This window comes from Amblyomma mixtum, chromosome 6 (assembly GCF_055824585.1).
Source record: "Amblyomma mixtum isolate Tamu chromosome 6, ASM5582458v1, whole genome shotgun sequence".
Taxonomy (NCBI): Eukaryota; Metazoa; Arthropoda; class Arachnida; order Ixodida; family Ixodidae; genus Amblyomma; species Amblyomma mixtum.
This window is the reverse complement of record NC_143017.1, coordinates 20,617,815-20,638,597: the sequence shown is the minus strand read 5'-3', so window position 1 is coordinate 20,638,597 and position 20,783 is coordinate 20,617,815. Positions and strand designations below refer to the sequence as shown.

The following is a 20,783-nucleotide window of genomic DNA, read 5'->3' as shown; positions in this document are numbered from 1 at the left end:
ATCTCAGAAGTTCCTCGCGAACGATCTGGCGGATCGTCGTTGAGAGATCCGTAAAACGCTCTTCGACGCTGGCCACAGTTGGAACGTTAGCCAGTCGCCCAAATTTAGGCGTAATACGACGAGTCTTCAACGTCTCGAATGTGCGGACGTGCCGAATGACGTCTGAGACGGCCCCCAAGTCATCTTTGGTGATTAGAAAATTGTACACATCTTCTGCAGTTCCTTTCAGAAGATGGCCTACTTTATCATCCTCGGTCATATTAGCGTTTCTTGTTTTGCATAACTTAAGTATTTCTTCTACATAGGTCGTGCAAGTTTCGCCCGGTAACTGAGCCCTGTGTGCCAGCGTTTGTTCGGCCCGCTTGCGGCGCGCGAGGCAATCGCCAAAACACTGTCGCAGTTCAGTTACGAAGCGGTCCCAGGTGGTGAAGGAGTCCTCGTGGTTCTCAAACCACACCAAAGCTGTATGGGTCAGAAAGAAGACCACGTTGGCTAGCTGAGTGGCGGCGTCCCAGCGGTTATAGCGGCTCACCCTTTTGTAATGGGTCAGCCATTCCTCCACGTCCTCGCCTGCTGCTCCGGCGAAACTGCGAGGCTCCCGATAGTGCTGCGTTGAACCGGTCGCTGTGGCCACACGCTGGTCTGAAACTTGGATCGCAGCGTCACTTCGTGCTGCGGATGGCTCTTCGGGAGACTGCATGGTTTCGGCCAGCGGTTCCAGGCCGGCAAGGCGACGACGCCGGCGGGGCTGCTCCAGTTGTTGCTGCACCGTTTTGTTGCTGAGATCGTTACCCGGCGCCTCCACCAAGATGTTACGGCTATAATCTTTATAGCCGGGGTGTTCTAGCTGGTTCAGCAGGCCAGCGGCGAGAGGTTCGATCGGCGAGCGGGAATCAGCGTCCAGCGGGGCACAACACTCTCAACCTCTTCTTCTTTTGTTCTCCGGCCTTGCCCTTCCTGCGTTTCTCCAATCCCGTAACAATATATATGGGTTTGAAAAGATGAACAAAAAACACAAAAAATCACACACACGAAAAAAAAACAATAATAAGCAGGTGGTGCACAGCTGAGCGTTACAAGGAAAAAGGCACGTGCTCGGCCGGGCTGCTAAGAGGGTCTCAAGAGAAAACCGGAAACTGCAGAAGCTGCAGAAAGAAAATAACAAGACTAAACAGTGCGCAGCAAGACAAGTGTATAAGAGGGCTAAAATCTAGTGGCAGGGCGGGTGTCTAAAATCTAATGATCTAGAAATGCGATTTCTTTAGGAAACAACGTGACAGATGGTGTGCTGATGCAAAGTTCTTCTTTCTTTTTGATCATGAAAGCTTCCCATATCTCCCGCGTGCCCTGGTCACAATATTTTCTGAGGACATGCGTTTGATTTAAAAGAGGAAAACAACCCTTGCAATCGCACCAGTGCAGTGCAAGGTTGGAGCCTGTTGTCGAACCCGCGTGAATTGACTTGCTCTCGCAACCTGTCAATAATGCACCTACCGGTTTGTCCTCTGTAATGCCCCGCCTAGGGGTCCTTAAAGGAAAATAAATGATGATGGTGATGTAAAACCTGCCGCATGAAAGCGGAATCTCCTAAACTACATTTGACTTGCATGCAGTAAATGGCTGCTGATGCTTCTTGTTGCACACCGTCTTCTTAGTCGCGTTAGTGTTGACCTGCTTACATATGGCGGCTAGCTTGTTTGGGGTAGAAAACAGTACTCGCACGCCGACCTTTCCTGCTGTCTCTTTTATTCTATGTGACAGGCCATGCACATAAGGAATGATAGTGGTACAGGCTCAGTGACCGAGCACATACCACTATCCTCAGGAAAGTGCACTTGCTGTTTCGCACGGTCACCAGGCAGATTTGAAAACAGCACTCTAACCGGTATTTCTCTTCACATGATCACACATTATGTCCGGTCATACACTATAAGCGGTCACGTTATAAGTGGTCTCCACTGTACAAGGAATGGTTAGACCGGCTCTTAACTTGAGAAGAGTAGGTTTCACTACAAGAAAAAAAGCTGCAGAGAGCTAAAGAGGAAGAGCCTGAAGCCACGCTCCTGCCTCGCGGTGAAACCTTCTTCTCTCAGTGTTTAGAGCCGGTTTAAACATTTCATGTGTTCCCTCTAAGTATGACACATACTGTACATCGTACACTCTCTAAGTTCATAGAAAGCAGATATTGTTGTATAGGCAGCTATATTCACGACCACAAGCAGCGGTCCCTGAGTCTCGCGTTACACTGTGGTAGCTGTCCCAGGAGTTTTTTATATGATTGTTTTTCTCTTGCACAGGGCATGCTACGGCGGCGCCACCTGGAAGGTTTCAAGGCCATGGCCAGGCAGCAGCTGGATTTCCAGGTCAGTGGACTATAGGGCTGCTTGTCAGCATCACGGAAATATTTGCAGGGCATAAACCACGGATATCTTACGGCAAATGCTCCGAAAAAGTAATGGGTCCCAAGGTTTGCCTCTTGTGCTCCAGGTCTTTCCGTACCTCGGACTTGTACTACTGGCACATGATTTTCGCTCCTTTGTGCCCAGTGTTGCGAATTCACAACATATTGTTTCCGTGCACCCTTTGTTCATTACTACATGGAGCTTGGTTACAAAGTTTGATGATATGTTCTTACCAGCCAGCGCTTTCTGGCCAGAATGTTTGGCATCACTCTGTGCAAGCTGTGTGAAGAAAAAGGAAGCGCGAATGTGTGACCTCCGGCCAGCATCCTACAGTTCCTCCTCTCTCATTTTCTGACAAACTTTGTTAGGAAAAAAAATTCAGGGGGGCACTTTGTTGACCTAAAGTGCGGTGAGGCGAAAGCCTTAAGCGCGGTGTTGCTGCTTGTGTCACTGATGTGTGGTTAAGATGTTGAGCTTCGCCTCTAAGAGTGGAATGCGACAGCGTCTTGCAACGCTGTCAGGGAGTCCACAGAACGCCATCGCCTACGCCTTGTTCGTTGGTAAATTGGTTTTTGAGGAAAGGAAATGTATCTGTCTTGCGTATCTCGGTGGGCACCTAAACCTCGCCATAAGCGAAGGGAGGAAGATGGGAGTGAAGGACCATCATGCTGGCATGGTGGAGTGGCTAGCGAGACACTCCGGAGACCCTGGTTCGATTCCCCAACTCGACCAATTTCCTACTCGGTTTTATTTATTTATCTGGTCTGACTAGAAAGTTTAATTAGGCTATTTGGTTAATTAACTAATTAACTATCTCAGTCACACTTACTTGGAGCATCACTATATGACCCCTTTAATTGCTTGCCTGGTTACTAGCCAAAGTACAATTGGCCCCTTTTGAAATTTACGCACTGTGACGTCACGGCCATTTTGACCATTGAAAAACATGACATTTCTGTCGACAGCTCCGGCTTACAACGATGAGGCGGTAAAGGCTTCCGCCTTATTAAGAAGATATTTGTTGGATAAAAAAATTTGGCTCTGGGCGTTCGAATTGGTTTGAAACCTCTGATTTGGTTTCTCACAGAACTCGGACTAGCTGCACAAAATGGACCAAATTCTAGTTGTTGCGGTGTTCTTATGATGCAGGGTGCCCTGTTCGAGGTGCCCCTGGTGGTGAATGGGGGCAAACCAGGCAGCCTCCCATCCCAGCTGGTGGAGCGGCTGGCAGCAGAGCTGGACACCCGACCGTGGGATTCACTCCTGCTGTGTGCCGGCCACACAGACGCCACGGTAAGCATTTTCCTTCACCACCTAAGGATGCACCAAGTTGGACGGCAAGGATTGTGTGCGTTCTGAGTGTGCAGAGAGTGGGCTTTTCTTGCTCACCATGTTTGGTGCCGTATCAGATGGCAGTCTCGGCCGTCTATGCTGCGTTCTCTAGTTAGGTTTGGGGCACTTGTTGTCTCAATGCTTTTATGTACCCCACTCCTCAGGCACTGCCCCACATGTGAGGCCCTTGACGTATGCAGAGGAGTAAAGAAACAGTCTACCATATTTACTCGAATCTGGGCCAGCCACGATCCTAAGCAGACACCCGGAAGTTGAAGGCCAAATAAAAAAAAACTTTCCTCGAATGTATGCCGGCTGAAAAAACAAATGGGACCGACAGCAGGGACAGCACGAAAACGGCATTTACTTCCGCGAACCTGCTTTCCGCTCACCTGTCCTCTTCATCTTTGACCTCCTTATCGCTGTCCTCTTCGTATACCGCATTTACTCTCATACCGCATTTACTCTCATAATGGTCACATTTCTTTTTTCAAAAAATTGATGCAAATTTAGGGGTGTGATCATTATGCGGGGCAAATGTTCTGCAAAAAATTTTTTACCACCGAAAACACAAACAAGTTGTAGGCCAGCCTACCCTTGTCACATGGGCGCGCTACAGTGAAATCTCGATACAACGAACTTCGCGGGGTCGCGAATAATCGTTTGTTATTTTGAAATATCGTAATAACGAAAGACTCGCGAAAAAAGGTAGTAGTATTACTGGACAATGAAAATACTGTACCTTCAGGAAGGGCACACGACAAGCTATGTAATTTTCAAACAGGAACGCAAACGAGAGGTTCAGCGCTCGTTTATTTGAAGAAATCCGTGATTCTGGCGGGTGCGACACAGGCGCCCCAGGACGAACTCTTCAACGTCAACTTTTTGGAGCACAGAATCAGGCACATCGCTACAACGTCCGATGAATGTGCAAAGTTTGCCTATGGATGCAAGAACCTCCGCACTAGACACAGGTTCGGCCGCTTGGTCTGCAGGCGGCGAGTCGGCATCGTCGTCCAGTTCATTTTCTTCGCCGCGCTCTCCATACTCGCGAACGCTGCTCACGATGTCTTCTACAGTCAGGGGCAGCATTTTCCGACTCGGCGTAGTCGGCAAAAGTTACAGAAGAGTCTACAGAGAGTTTCGCAGTGACTTCAGTCCGCACCTCTTTTGCGCTGTCGTCATCCGTGCTATCAGCGTCATCGCAGTCTTCTGTGTGAAGCGGCGATTTCACCAGGCCAGCTTTCCTCCAGCAGTTGTTGATGGTCGAGGCCTTTACGTTCCACCACACCCCAGTTACCATTTCGGCAGCCTGGCGGACATTTATGGCTGTCGGGAGTCCGAGCCGAAGGTTTAACAGCGCTGCACTAGGCGCTTCCGAAACGATGTGTTTCCTTAAGCGTGAACTGCCGTCGCTTCATCTTGACGCTGGCGCCCGCAGAATTCATCGTCAGCACAGTCAACACGCAGCGGCGAGAAACGACTAGGCCTCGCGTTCGCGGCGGCCGCACACAAAAAAAGAAAAGCGCGGAGGTAGTCTAGTCACATGCACACCCACGGTCGGTCTCGACGCGCGCGCTCTCTCGCTCTCTCTTAAGGAGAGAGGAGAGAGCGCACGCGTCGAGACCAGCCGTGGCACACCGTGGGAGAAAAAAAAACAGAGGAGGAGAGACGAGCCAACTTCCGGTTGCGAGGCGGCTTCGGATTGGACTGGATTGTATCGGATGCCTGCCCTTGGCGATTAGCAGAGTTAGCGTGTGCCTCTCGGGGAGTCGGCTCACTTCTCCGGGGTAAGTTCGTAATAATGAGGTGCATTTATAATAGGTGGGCAAATAAATTATGCTCGTTATTCTGAAATGTTCGGTATTTTGAAATTCGTAGTAGTGAAATATTTTTACATTGAAAATATAGATATTTTGACGGGGATTCTGAAAAAGTTCGTAAATATGAAAAATTCGTTAATGTGAGGTTCGTAGTAACGAGATTATACTGTACCCGCCGTTACGCCGCTAAATGCGGTTACCGGGAACCGAGCTTGGTGGCCTTGGTTTACGTCGTTAACCAAGAAGGTAGAGTGTGAAAAGCGCACGAGGTGGCCTGCTTCAAGAACATACTTTCTTTACACTAAATCATGATCCAAGAGCAACGCATCAGAATAGGCAGTGTGCATAGTGCCACGCGATGGCGCTTTTATGCAGCCTTTTATGCAGGCCTAGCTTGTTTCGTATTGTTTCATATTAAAAGAAATATATGCAATCGATTTCAGCAGCGCCTTAGGAGCGGAGCTGGCGTGCAAGCAGATTGAGTCAATCGCTCTGCAACGGCGGCAGCTGCTACGCGGCTGCGTGCATAAAACTAGCTTGTATCGCAGTAATTAATCCTACCAGCAACTCTGTACAGGTCAGCGATCCTCAAGGAGGATTCATTTTTGACATTCCCGTATCCCAGGGCTTATTACTTACGAGAACAAGATAGTTTAGCACGGTTTTTCTGACGCTGGCGCCCAGGGATCCACTGTAGAGTTGTTTCCTTGGTGCGGGTGGCTTGCGAGCGGTGCGGGCGATGTATTTGGCTGTACAACTGGACAGCGGTGTCGGACGGCTCTCTCGACACTGCGCCAACTGCGCTGCAAGATATTTGCAAATGTCACTTCTCTCCAGATCACATCACTTCGTTCATTGCTCCACAACCCAGCGAGCCTTGTCAACAGAGAACTATGATTCGAGATAACCGCTGTCAAGTTTGTGGTGTCTGCGCATAAGCATAACCGCATTTAGACAGCCCGTTATGCTTTGGGAACCAACGTTTGCTGCGGGATGACCAACTTGGCACACGACAAATTGCAGCGGCAAATTTGGAGTGCGATCATTACGCGGGGAATAAAAAAAATTGAATTTCGCCAACAAAATTCGGGGGTGCGATCATTGTGCGAGTAAATATGGTACACTATGTACAAATCCCGATGAAGGCCTTTCCCACTAATGCCCCCAATTAACCCTGTTCCTTATTAATCCCCTGTTTCTTCCCCCTTCCTGTCCTCTCCCTGTCCGTTTATTCCCACTAGCCTTAGCTCAGGTGCTTGAGGTTTCGGTGGCAAATGGCACGGCTAGCAACATCTTTTGACTTCTGTTTTTATTTTGTTAATAAACCATTAATTACTCAGACACAGCCGTGGCTGCTGCTGCTGATGATGACAAAGGTCATGCAACCCTTACGAAAATTTCTTAAGACAGTCTATGCGCTATGCATAGACTTTTGTCAATAATTAAGCCTATGGACTTTTTGTTGACAAATCCTATAGAATAGTCTATCAACAATGCAAATCCTATAGACAGTCTATACCTGATATTTTTTTAACACCTTACAGATCATTATTTTATGAGAGGCACATCGGTGAGGTCTGTGCAGGTGGATTGTACAGCAGGTGGATGTTATGTATGTGATGACAGAGTTCAGTGATTAAGCAATTAATTAATTAAAATTAACTAATAAACTTTTTTGATTTTAGAGACCAACATTGTATTAAGAATTCGAAGGCCGTCAGCATAAAAGCTGAGTCCAGTTTGTAAATTTTCTTTATTGGCAACGCTTTTCGAAATACTTAGATCAAAAACACACATTTTTTAGCTCATAAACTTGGCTTACCGCTATGCACATTTTTAAAATGATGCTGCTCGCATTTCTAATGCATCAAAATACGGAAGCAGTTTGTCTATTTTACACCGTAAATGCAGTTAACGTGATTTCCGTTACAATACTGCGCCCAGCGATGCCATTTTAGAAATGTGCATTGCGGGAAGCAAACTTTACGAGCTAAAAAATTGCCATTTTTGACGAATATTTCGAAGCGTATTGCCGAGTTAAGAACTATACGCAACTTCTATATGGACAGCTTTCAATTTCTTAATATAAAGTTGACCCTTGGAATCAAAAGTAAAAAAGTTGATTAGTTAATTTTAGTTAATGAGTCGTTTCATTACTGAGCTCTATCACAAACATAATGTCCGCCTTGCGGTGCAATTCTCACCTTCACAGACTGCACCGACGTATCTCTCACAGGATTTGAAATAACGATCTGCAAACAGTTAAAGGTGCACTGAAGAGGAATCTGAACTCATCTTTTTGCCACGGGAACGGAATCTACACGTTCCGAGCATTCTTAGAAACTTTGAATTATTGCCCTGTGCGGCTGATTTCCCTTATTTAAATTGGATTAACGTCCGGCTACCACCTTTTTTTTTTAATTCCCCGCAGACGGTGGGAGGAGTCGACCAATGCGTGGAGTGCCTTGCAGGTAGTCACGTGGTGACTTTGCTTTCGCTTTTATTTTGCTTTTAGGTTTCCGTGAATAAGTAGATCTTGTCAGAGGCTACATAGCTGCAAATTAAACTCACGGAAATAAAAATACGCTGATCATGGCGTATCATTCTGCCGATGGCAGAGCGGCAAGCCGCCACGGAACTGGGTGAAAGGTTGGGCGACTCCTCCCACCGTACGCGGGGAATGAAAAAAAAAAAAGGCGGGAGCCCGATGTTAATCCGATTTAAATTAGGGAAACCGGCTGCACAGGGCAATAAATGGAAGTTTCTAAGAACGCTTGGATTGTGTAGATTGAGTTCCAGCGGTAAAGCTCAGATTGCTCTTCAGTGCACCTTTAACACCCATTAGATATATGGCCATTCACTACTAGCAGAGTGAGAGAGTCTACAAGAAGTGTATAGACAGTTTACAGAAAGTTTATAGACCATTTTTATTTGGGAGGTTGCCTGTTGCGCAATGCTGTGGTGATGCAGCGACAGGTGCTGGGGCACCTGCGGCCGGCGGTGCACGAGGTGCTGTGCGAGGGCGGCCGAGCCGAGCAGCTGAGCCCTGACGACTTCCGCTTCCTGTGGGTCACCGACTTCCCCCTCTTCCGGCTGGACTCAGACGGTGGGTGGCTCCAGACGGACTCCTCCTCCGGCCATCTGTTGTTTCTGGAGCTGGGGCATGTTTGAACTCTGTGCCACAGGGGACAGGGAGGAAGAAGCGTGTAGACTCTTCCTTGCCTGGCTGGAGGCGCAAATACGTACGGTGTTGAAAGGCATACGAGCAAGAGAGGAAAAAAAACAAGGACACCAAATACTGATGGGCTGAGTAAAGACGTAGAGACTATGAGAACTGGAATGGGGAGAAAATCAAAATATTCGAAATGAGGAGCGATTTTGGTGTTGCCTGTTGGAGTGGGGAACATGGCAAGCTTAGGTATGGCTTGAAGTTGAATAAGTTGACGAAAGGTAGTTTTTTATTGAAGTGTGGAATGCGGGCTGTGAGCATACTGATTTACTTGCTGGTGGTAATGAATATATACCATACTTTAATGGCGGAAAAAAAGCACTTTGGTTTCCATATTTAGCGTTCACTTTTAGTGGTAGCATATTGTTTTGTTTGGAGAGCCTGATGTTGTTACCATTAGCAAGGAAAGTGAAGCCTTGAGCTGCGGCACTTTTTCTTCCTTGCTAGTAACTCGCTTCCGACCAGTTTTACTCTCACCCACCGTGTGGTTGCTACAGCCCACCTTTGCGTGTGCACAGGGTCCCTGAGGTCCAACCACCACCCCTTCACTGCACCTCACCCCGACGACGCCCACCTGCTGTTCACGGAGCCCCTCAGTGTGAGTGACAGTCATCATAACAGTCGGGGACACTCGGAAAGTAACTATACTCCGTTTCACACACAGCAGGCAACGCTGCGGAGGTTGCTGAAGTAGTGCATCCGCGAAACTATATTACTCCGCCACGTATCATTCGTTCTTCTCGAAACTCCGGCCATTGTTTGGACGAATACAAAGAGCGGTGTAAAATGATGTGGCAGCATTGTAAATCACGGTCGAAGCTATGAGGCGCTCAGTGTTCGGGCTCTCTGGCAATAATTTTCATGGAGTGTGAACTAGAGCTGTGCACGGGCTCAGGCTGGCCCAAAAGCCCGTACCCGGCCCGGCCCGCGGGCCCAGCTCGGGCCTTGCGGAAGTCTATTCACCCGAGGCCTGGACGGGCTCGGGCCACGGTATATTTGTCTCGGACAGGCCAGCTGGGCTTCGCTATCGCGATTTCTCTTACTTTTTGCGTGCGGACTTAGCCTGTGCGAACAGGCGCGCTAGCTTTGGCAGCGTTGCCTGCTATGTATGAAATGGAGTATAGTCCCAGTAGCCACTTTCTGGCTGCTTACAGATGGTGGCGCCATCTGGAAGCGGGAAATAAGAGCTGTTGTAAAGTGTTGGCATTGTCTTTTGAAAAGCACTCTTTTTCTTGCTTCTTTTATCTCTGAATTTATCTGTGTTACTGTTATATCTATGGATTTTCGGTAATGCATCTATTTCACTGGTTTTTCTTGCCACGCGATGGTGAGTTTATCGGCAGTCTTGAAGTTTGCAACTTGAACATGGTTCATGTTATTGAAGAAGGATGGATAGTCGGGCGAGTTTGTAATAATTCATGGTGGGGGGTACAGCACGAACAAAACAAAGGACGAAGCAAGAAGACTACACAGACGAGCGCTGCTTCTCGAAACTGAATTTTTTATTGAAATGAGCAAACATATACACAATAATCATGGGGAAAAACGTGGACCAATGCTCTTTGCTCTGCTTTTCCACGTGATTATTGTGTGTATATGTTCGCTCCTTTCAATAAAAAAGTCAGTTCCGAGTCAACGCTCGTCTGTGTAATCTTCTTGCTTCGTCTTATTCGCGCTGTACCCCCTACAATGAATCATGTTATTGACCGGGAGCCGCGTGGCAATGCTTAAACACCCGAATTTTGGCCTCCTCGGACTGCCGTTTTTTTGGGTATGCGGTTCCTATGGGAAGTTTCGCGACCGGCAATATCAAAGAGCGCTGTTCTCAAGGCTGTACAATGTGTTTGCTCAGAGGGTGTTTAAAAGAAGCCTTACACGGGGTTGCCCTCCTCTTCTGCAGGTCCGGGGCCAGCACTACGACCTCGTCCTCAATGGCTGGGAGGTGGCCGGAGGCTCCATCCGCATCCACCATGCACCCACCCAGAGGCACGTGCTTGAGAACATCCTGCAGGTGAGAGCGCGCTCGGCTGCTGAGAGAGAGGTGTGTTCTTGGAGGCGGAGACAGTGTTTTGATGGAAGTGAAACGCAAGGTGCCCATGTGCTCTGCAATGATGTCGATGCATGCGGAAGAACCCCAGGCAGTTTAAATTATCCTCAGCCCTCCACTATGACGCCCTTCATAGCCCGTGTGTCGCTTTGGGACATTAACTCTTTCCTTACTGTGCTTATTCAGTGGTTATGGCACTCGGCTGCTGACTCGAAAGACGCAGGTTCGATCCTGGCCGCGGCGGCCGAACTTCGATGGAGCCTAAATTCTAGAGGTCCGTGTACTGTGCGGTGTCAGTGCACATTAAAGAGCCCCAGGTGGTCGAAATATCCGGAGCCCTCCACTACGTCGTCCCTCATAGCCTGAGTCACTTTGGGACGTTAAACCTCCATAAACCAAACCAAACTTTTAGTGATGACGCAGAATGCCCCATTCTGAACAGTCTGGCTTGCTTCTTTACAAGTAACGCCATTCAGTATGTTGCAAAAGGACTGTACCTCAGTTTCTGGATCTGTTCTTTTCGTCAGTCGCATGGGGAGGCATTTTTGAACTTTGCACGGAACCTCTCAAATGAGAGCGATAGCGCAAGCACGACACCCAAGGTGGTGACTTCTTCTGGCACTGGCACTTAACAGCATCGACACCTGACTTTGTAGGTGCAGGTGACAGCTTTGCGCATGAAGATATGACGGCTGTTCACAGTTTGGGGAGAGATCACTGCTCCTCCAAGCTCGGACTTTGACAGGTGCCTGTCTGCGATTTCTTTTGTTTCCCCCATTGCTGAGGAGGTTGAAGAGCCTCTCTGAAGGTGCTGCGGCAGGCACAGTTATCTGCAAGATGGTCCGCCTTGCCACTGCAGTGTAAAGCAATGCAAGCGAGCAAACCAAAAACGTTTAGCACGAAGCGTACTGTAGCTTTGGATACTCATTTTTGGCGTAGTTGTGCACAAGACATATATTCTACATTTTTTATTCTCCTATTTTCCACAGGTTATGTTTAATATATTTGTCACTTTTTTTTGTGTCTCAAATTTTGTCATATTTTCTTCTTTTGTAAACTACATACATTGGTGTTTCTTTTTACAGTTGAAAACTGTATTTTATTTATTAGAATTTTATGAGCTGTCTTATGATGCGCTGCAACAAAGAAAAAGTTAAATTAATGGATGCAAAAAAAATATACTCGCACGGCATTGAAACTGCCTGTTTTCCCATGGTAAGGAAAGAGTTAAACACATACCACACACCATCACGAAAGCTTAACCCTCCACTTTTAGCAAAATCAGGGGTAAATGGTGTTGTAACTATGTATTCTCCCACGTTTAGATGTTTCAAAATTATCAAGATTGGCGTATAAATGCATGTAAAGGCCACACCCATGTAGGGGCCGCATTATTAAAGAAAAAAATTTGTGTAAGGGCCGCACGCAAACTTTCCATGAACCACATGGCAATAGCCTTCGAAATGCTTGCGCCGTGGGAAGTGTGGAACAACAGCTACGCGTTGACAGTGGACATGCTTCGCAACTTCTTGAGGGATGAGCATGCACCAGAGCACAGCACCAGCTTGTAGTCGGAAGGCTCTGCGAGTGACACCTGAACGTAGAATAAATGTCGCTTATTCCCAGATTGGTATGTTTTTAAAAATACTCACCCTTCGCGTGTATGGGCCGCACCCTGAAAATTGGCCCTTGAATCGGGAAAAGAAAGTTCGGCCCTTACACGCGTTTACTCGGTACCTAAATTTAATGATGCTGTGAGGAACTTTTCTGTATGGAATCTCTCAGTGCTTTGCATTTCTTTGCATTTCTAAAATGCAGTGGCCATTATTGAGCAAATCCTGGAAGTTCATACATAACATCCAACATTTTTGAAGCCTGGGCATTTCTTGTCGGGAAGGAGAGATGCGTGTAGTTGTTCTTTTCCAACTGGGCATTTCTTTTAGTGAGTGGGTCCAAATTGACCGGGTGTGCATGTGTTGAGCAGAAGAGGCCTTGCAGGAGGACGTCCAGGAGCTGAGCCACCTGCTGGAGGCCCTGGATTCGGGGGCACCACCACACGGGGGCATCGCCCTCGGTCAGTCACCATCACCATTGCTGTGGCTGTCACTGTGCAAGATCCTTGTGGGGCTGGGGTTTATGTCGGAGAATAATGGGCTTCTTTTTTTGTGCAGTTGCATGGTCGAGTAGCCTTCTACATTAAGGATTTCTTTTGTAGTAAACCTTAAGAAACATTTCGCAACATGGCAGCTAATGGCAGTTATCTTAAAGGGCAACTAAAGCACTTCTTTTAGAATTTTGCGATATTCAAGGATTCAAATCTATGTAGGCTATAGGTAAAGCATGCTTAGTGTTTTTGCACTAGCATTTAAAATAGTGACGTAATCGACGATTGAATTTTGCTCTTCTCGTCAATGCACTGAAGGAGTGCAGGGACACTCAGCGTGACGTCATGGAAGGTATGATTTCAAATTACCGCTGTCGTCAGCCACACCCTGCCCTGACTCGTTGGACGCTGCCAAACAACTCTCGGCAGGGTTTGCCTTCGGTGGCATTGGTTTTTTCCTTCAAAGCAGGTGTTTGTGCATTGGAAATGTACCGCTACCTTCGTTGACGTCATCAGTCGCCCTCACTTGGCGTTGTGCGCTGCAGAGAAGCTTGAAGGGCGTCTGGATTTTAATCGGCGATTACTTCACTATTTCAAGTGCCAACCCGGAAAGACTTCGCGTGCTTTACCTGCAAGTTTCACACATTCGGCCCTCTTAAGCTCGTTGATTTCTAAAAACTATGCAGTTTCCCTTTAAAATGAGGAAAATCAACGTGAATATGACACTGACAAAAAAATTGGAAACTAGGTTATCTTGGGACAGGATTTTTCACTCATAGTCAGTATTATCAGGCAGTGAGGAAGACGGCGCAAGAAGGCTTCCTAAAGAAAATTTGTGGGGCTGACCTGCGCCCACAGTGAACTCAATGACTGGCGGCAAGGATAGCAACAAGTATGCTCGGCGGTCATCGAAAAGAAGGCCCGCCAGTCTCAGCTGCACACAATTTAAAGCTGGTCTTTCGAGATGTGGCGAGCAAAGTAACTTCAACATTCTGGAACAACGTAAATTATACAACTTTCAGGGGACCACGCAAAACCATCGTATACTGTATTTACCCACATAATAGGTGCGCCCCCAGTTTGGTCGCGAAAATCTGATTTTTTTTATCAGAGGTTTTCGTGGACCATGGGGCCCAGCCAACTAGTTCAGATGTCTGCTCCACCATGGAGCTCACACAGCAGTGCAACAAAGTCAAACTGTAAGACGCATTGGGAAGGCGATCAGAGTAAAACCGAAATGTACAGCGAACACTGCTAACGCTGATTTGTTGCATCACATGCCATGATCCCGTGTGGATTTTTTTATCATCATCATCATCAGCCTGACTACGCCCAATGCAGGGCAAAGGCCTCTCCTATGTCTCTCCAATTAACCCTGTCTTTCGCCAGCCGCGGCCACCATAGTCGCATAGTTGCATTATATTCGTGAAAGTACGATATTCGCCCTTTATTGCTGGCTTCAGTAAACTGCTGTTAGTCTGTACTTGTCTTCCACTGTAGCCTTTCTGCACTGTTTTTTTTTGATGAATTATGGCTAGTTCGCCCAGTTTTCTGTATCTGCTTGTTTTTGGAAGCGGAGTGAAAAAATTTGGAGGATGCTTAAGCTTTACCTTCAAGAGTGGAACGCAAAAGTGTCTTGCAGCGCTGCCAGGGAGTCCATGGAATGAACGCCATTGCCCGTTCGGTGGAAGCCTTGGCCGCTGGAGAAATCGAATTTTTTTTTTTTTTAGAAAAGGAAATTATGCACTGACAGTGTCACTTGTCTTGGTGGACACCCGAACGACACATGATACATAGCCCCTGATTATGGGTCGCCAGTTCAAAGCTCTGCGGCGAGCTAGGCTGTAACTTAACTTATGCTGCACAAAATGCTGAATCATATGACACCATCTGGAACATTTTGTGGCAAACGGCTGGCATGATACGATTTTTTTCGACGAGCAGTGCTCACAACTACTACTACGATGCCGACGTCTTTTCGACCGAACGAGCTGTCTCATAAAAGCAAGTCTAGCGAACCCGGCCGCGTTGGCCGCTTTCGATGGAGGCGAAATGCAAAAAGCGCCCATGTGCTGTGCGATGTCAATGCACACCAAAGATCCCCACGTGGTCAACATTATTCCGGAACCCTCCACTATGGCACCTAGCCCTTTCTCTCTTTCTTCTTTCACTCCCACCTTCCTCTCTTCGCTTGCGGCACTTACCAAAACAATTTTCTAGAACATGCTGTCAAGACGGGGCTGCTTATTTCTGGCACAGGGCTGGACCGGCTGGTGTGCCTGGCCTGTGGAGCGCCTAGCATTCGAGACGTCATCGCCTTCCCCAAGTCGGCCGAGGGCCGTGACCTGATGGCCGGCGCACCCGCACCCCTGGCACCCAGCGAGAGGAAACTCTACCACTTGGATGGGTGGTCCTCCCCTGCTCCACACCACCTAGGACAGGCACCTCCTGCCCCACTTGGACCTGTGCGCACATCCGAATCCGAATAAATTATAGTTTTATATAATTAATCATGGCTGGCCGCGCACAATACGCCACCACTGAGGCAGCCGCCGTTTTGTTGTATGCACGGTCTTGGCCGCATTGTGGAGCACTCATGGCACCTCCTAAGCTCTACATTTGTGTAAGTTGAGATCCCTTGTCCTCACCTTTACAGGCGTTTTGGTCTTGAGAGGTGTTTAAGGGCTACGGCTGAGGAGCAAACCTCGTTGCCTGGTTGCTTAATGCAAAGGCGGTACGAGCCCCGAACCTGGCCCTGGCTCCAATAAGACGGCTTCGATCACCTGCATGGTTCAAGAAAGCCAAACTCCTGTAGTAAAATGGCATCCATAGCAGGGCACGGCAACAGCTTTTCGCACTTGAGGACCAAGTAATCGATGGCCTTGGCTCCATTTCTCAGACCCAACACAGTGCGGCTTGAATGTCGAGGGCTGCATCGAAGATTTGACGGTATACTAATGTATGGAATGCTCCCACCCTGGCATCAGTGCTTGGAGGTTGATGGTATAGACTGCTAGGGTTGACTTGTCGGCCATGGCCATGGTGTAAGAATAATTTAGGTGCTGACACTCACCGCTCCCTGTAGAGAGAAGGCGCGGGCAGATTGTGTTCGCAGATGACCTTGAGTCAGCGGTAGTTTTCGCCGCAAGAGTACAGATGGCGCTGTAGTATGGGAGCCCAGGGGCCCGCGCTGCCCGCTCGCATGCGTTCGGAAATTTCCTGAAACTCGTGTTTGTTTGTGTGAAGGCTTCTCCGGGTTCTCGAAAATTGTTTGATTGTGCCTGTGAGTCCTGTGGGTGCATTGTTCGGCTGATTGGTATTCTGCTGGGATTCACTCAACGTATACCACGCCGCGGCATGTGACGCCGAGTGCAATTAGTTGCGCTCAGGCTTGCTGCGCTTCAAAATGGGCAAGAAGTGCTTTGTACCGAATTGCAAGTCGGGGTATCAGACATGTACGGAGCGTGTGTCACTTTTCAAGGCTCCACGTGAACCCGAACGTTTAGAAAAGTGGCGACGGGCGATTCCGAGAGCAAGCAGAGTTTTGCAGCCTACCGACCACGTGTACGCGAAGCATTTCCCGAATGAAGTGATCTCTGCAACATATCACGCGGAATACAAGGGGAACGTCCTTCTACACGCACAAAAAAAAACCGGTGCTCTCACCCGAAGCTGTGCCTAGCATTTTTCCCGAACTGCCCAGGATACTTGACTGTGCAGCAAGAAAACGAGAAAACCTCCGCGGAAACGGCAGGCTCTGCCGCCGACTTCTCAGAAACCTAAGAAGCAAGGACAGCCAGAAGCGTCGAATGCTTCTGAAGAGCTTCACCTGGCCGTTGAAAATACACGAAGTTTATTGCTGGTTGACACAACGAGTTCAGGACATTCTGATGCCGAATCAACAGACGCGCCTTGTAAGAGGCCACGCTTGGATTTCAGCAGCGTCGCGCCCCCTCCACGTGAAGAAGAGGATACTTTTCAACACGATACTGACACTTTGAGTGGCACATGCACTGCCGACGCACCTAGTCATACAGCTGAAAAGGTAATTTCCTGTTTTAAATTCAGATGGCATTCCTCCAGCCGCCTCACCTAAGCTCACTAGGCGCAACAAATCATGATATTGTTCTACAATAACTACTGAGCGGAAATTATTGTAAATACGATTTGGTTGCCGCAGCCATGTTTTCTTCCCTTCATTATATTTATTTGATTATAATTAATTAGCCAGGATCTCATTGGAGATCTAATAGCACAGTGTGCTAGTAATCGCATAAGCTTTGCTCACTATTAGGTGGCATACGGGAAGTGAACATTGATTTATTTAATTTCAGCGCCGGTGTTCAGGCGTTAAAAAAGAGGTTGGTAACAGGAAAATTTTAGATTAATGAGAAATAACAAAATAGCACGAAACATATAACACCAACTTGTTTAAGAGAAGTAATGACATAATATAGATGACGTAAACGAAACTTTGGCTTAGTTGGGACGGCAGAAACATTCCTGATTCTATCAATTCTTTTCATTCAGCAACAAGTTTCTTCGTCATCTGAAAAAACTACGGAGCAAGAGAGAAGTCATGGACCAACGTAAGAGCAGCGACCCACTGAGTCCCTGTTCCTCCAGGACGGAGAACAGCAAATGACAATTTCCGCTCTGTCATGCTGTGCTTCCAGCCTTAAACTGCCAAGTGAAGCCTGGGCAGACCAGGTTTCTGACAGATTTGGGGTTAAATCTGTTGTTTTCAGTGAGCTAGAATTGCCGAAAGATAGTAACCAAGCGCCTTTTCATAGAAAAGTACTAGAAGTAACCACATCACATAATGACTCCTTGTCAGTGAAATGTTTTGTTTATGGCCGTATTGTTAACGTACAGACCATAAGTTCTGGTTTGCCCATGAATTCCCTAGCTGATATAGAGTGTGCAGTGCGGGTCTTTCATAAAATGCATGTGTGTGCAGGTGGTCCCTGTGGTGAAATGTACAATAATATACGCCCCGAGTGCGCATATATGGACAAATGTGGAACCTGGCGGCACAACAGTTGCCTACTAGTGACAGACAGTACAAGTTGCAATGCATGTGCTAAGTTAAAAGATGTACTTCGTATCCATGCTGCCCGAAAGAAAAAGAATTCTCAACTGAAACACATTCGCATTCCGGCCATTCCATCGAAAAAAACACGCATTGAAATGTTGCGACGTGCCAGGACTGCCTGCTACAAGTCAAAAGTGCGGCTTCAAAAACAAAAACATAATCTTGAAGAAGAATTGGCTAACTGCAAATTGGCTAACTGCGACTGTTCAGTCGCTCGATGGCAGCAGGTATTGGATTTTATAGAAACCGTGGTGTGCGCAGTCTGGGAGACACTGAAGCCACGCAAGAATTCACATTGTTTCTGAATAATCTTTTTCGATGCCGTGAACCGGCGGTTTCCTCATGAAGGTGTCACAAAGCAGGGATCTGACCTAGGCATTCTGTCACGTGGGGTAGAATGGTTGGATAACTGGAAAACAGAGCTGCAGAGTGGAAATATCACGAAAGATATGTTCCTGACAAAAAGCACCTCTGAAGGGCTCCGAGTTACCTTGAGATCAACTCGAGCTTTGTGAGGTTCTTTTGCATCAGTACGAGTTCAGATACGTTCTTACAAATAAAATGAACCAAGATCCGATCGAAAGATTCTTTGGCAAGATAAGACTTGCTGGAAGCCAGAATGACCATCCTTCAATGCCAACATTTTTGCAACTGTACAATACAATGTCCATTTACAGCCTTCTGAGGCCTCCCAAGTTTGGGAATTGCTGCGTGGTCGATGAGAAGCCATTACTAGACGCATCAGACTTCAGAGCCCTGATCGAACTAGGCAGTGCAAGCAACTCTTCGCCTGGCTTCACTGATCAGCTAAAAGAAAAGCTTGATAAACTGATTCTTGTTGAGGACTGGGAATGTGAGGATGTTGTCACAGTAAACGGAAAGGATACAGCGCAAGTCGTTGACTGCATACTTTACTATGTGGTTGGATTCTTGAGCCGAAAATTGATGAAAGCCACCACGTGCGATTGTTGCCGGTCTGCTTTTAACATTCCGGAAAACAGCTCTGCTGAAGCATCCCTGACCAACACAAAGAGCAGGGGTGGACTGTTGCACCCCAACGTGAATCTCTTTTGAGCTGTTGAGAACAGCTGAGGAGCACATTGCAAAAAATGCCGACAGTCAGTCTGTATACTGGGAAAAGGTGGAGCATGTGCTCGAAACAAAGACCTTGACTTTTCCATGTGCTCAGCACAAAGAAGAGGTCATTGCACAAATTCTGCACTATTTCTTAACCATGAGAATGAGGCAGCACTGCAAAGCTGCAACCATGAACTTGAAAAAACAAGCTCAAGAGAAAAAAAAAGCTTGCAAAACTTTGTTCATCCTGAATCTTGTTGCCAAGTTTACAGAATGTCTAATTTTTGTTCGATTTTTGTGAATGTATGTTTTAAACAGTTTGTGCCATGTAATGTATAGTTTTGTGACAGAATAAAGTATATGTTCAGCCCCTCTTTCAGCATACCATTCCTAATATTCTACACAAATGTAAGAGCACTGTACACACCACCAGACCTACTTCAGGTCGGACATTTTTTTTTTTCTAATATAAGAGCGCGCATTGTTATCTTGAAATGACAGAGTAGGATAGAAAAATTATGCCCATTCATGGGCAACTAGCACAAGATATACTGCTTTCAGAGTTGCGATGGATTTAACCGCGTGACATGCCTGTGCATACTTTTCTATATACCCCGATATCGAACGCGACAAACGAGCAACGCTTAGCATCGATAACCGACGCAGCGCGAATCCGAGATGGATGGATGGATGGATGGATGGATGGATGGATGGATGGATGGATGGATGGATGGATGGATGGATGGGTGGGTGGGTGGATGGGTGGGTGGATGGGTGGGTGGATGGGTGGGTGGATGGGTGGGTGGATGGGTGGGTGGATGGGTGGGTGGATGGGTGGATGGGTGGGTGGGTGGGTGGATGGATGGATGGATGGATGGATGGATGGATGGATGGATGGATGGATGGATGGATGGATGGATGGATGGATGGATGGATGGATGGATGGATGGATGGATGGATGGATGGATGGATGGATGGATGGATGGATGGATGGATGGATGGATGGATGGATGGATGGATGGATGGATGGATGGATGGATGGATGGATGGATGGATGGATGGATGGATGGATGGATGGATGGATGGATGGATGGATGGATGGATGGATGGATGGATGGATGGATGGATGGATGGATGGATGGATGGATGGATGGATGGATGGATGGATGGATGGATGGATGGATGGATGGATGGATGGATGGATGGATGGATGGATGGATGGATGGATGGATGGATGGATGGATGGATGGATGGATGGATGGATGGATGGATGGATGGATGGATGGATGGATGGATGGATGGATGGATGGATGGATGGATGGATGGATGGATGGATGGATGGATGGATGGATGGATGGATGGATGGATGGATGGATGGATGGATGGATGGATGGATGGATGGATGGATGGATGGATGGATGGATGGATGGATGGATGGATGGATGGATGGATGGATGGATGGATGGATGGATGGATGGATGGATGGATGGATGGATGGATGGATGGATGGATGGATGGATGGATGGATGGATGGATGGATGGATGGATGGATGGATGGATGGATGGATGGATGGATGGATGGATGGATGGATGGATGGATGGATGGATGGATGGATGGATGGATGGATGGATGGATGGATGGATGGATGGATGGATGGATGGATGGATGGATGG

General features: G+C 47.5%; 1 protein-coding gene across 2 annotated transcripts in view; it reads left to right on the top strand.

Annotated features, from left to right (window-relative positions):
* AspRS-m (aspartyl-tRNA synthetase, mitochondrial) overlaps positions 1-19,483 on the top strand; it is a 61,218-nt gene extending 41,735 nt beyond the window's left edge. Inside the window, exons 12-19 of one of the 2 annotated variants that reach the window (XR_016283438.1) lie at positions 2,298-2,363; positions 3,552-3,695; positions 8,528-8,663; positions 9,305-9,384; positions 10,687-10,797; positions 12,832-12,907; positions 15,197-16,982; positions 17,468-19,483. Coding sequence is in view for 1 of the 2 variants with exons in the window: in XM_089547628.1 (XP_089403754.1) it covers positions 2,298-2,363; positions 3,552-3,695; positions 8,528-8,663; positions 9,305-9,384; positions 10,687-10,797; positions 12,832-12,907; positions 15,197-15,426 (843 nt within the window). In the remaining variant the exon portion in view is untranslated. Of the gene's footprint in view, positions 1-2,297; positions 2,364-3,551; positions 3,696-8,527; positions 8,664-9,304; positions 9,385-10,686; positions 10,798-12,831; positions 12,908-15,196 lie in introns of both variants that reach the window. The other variant, XM_089547628.1, reaches the window with a different exon arrangement.
* Positions 19,484-20,783: the final 1,300 nt, after the last annotated feature.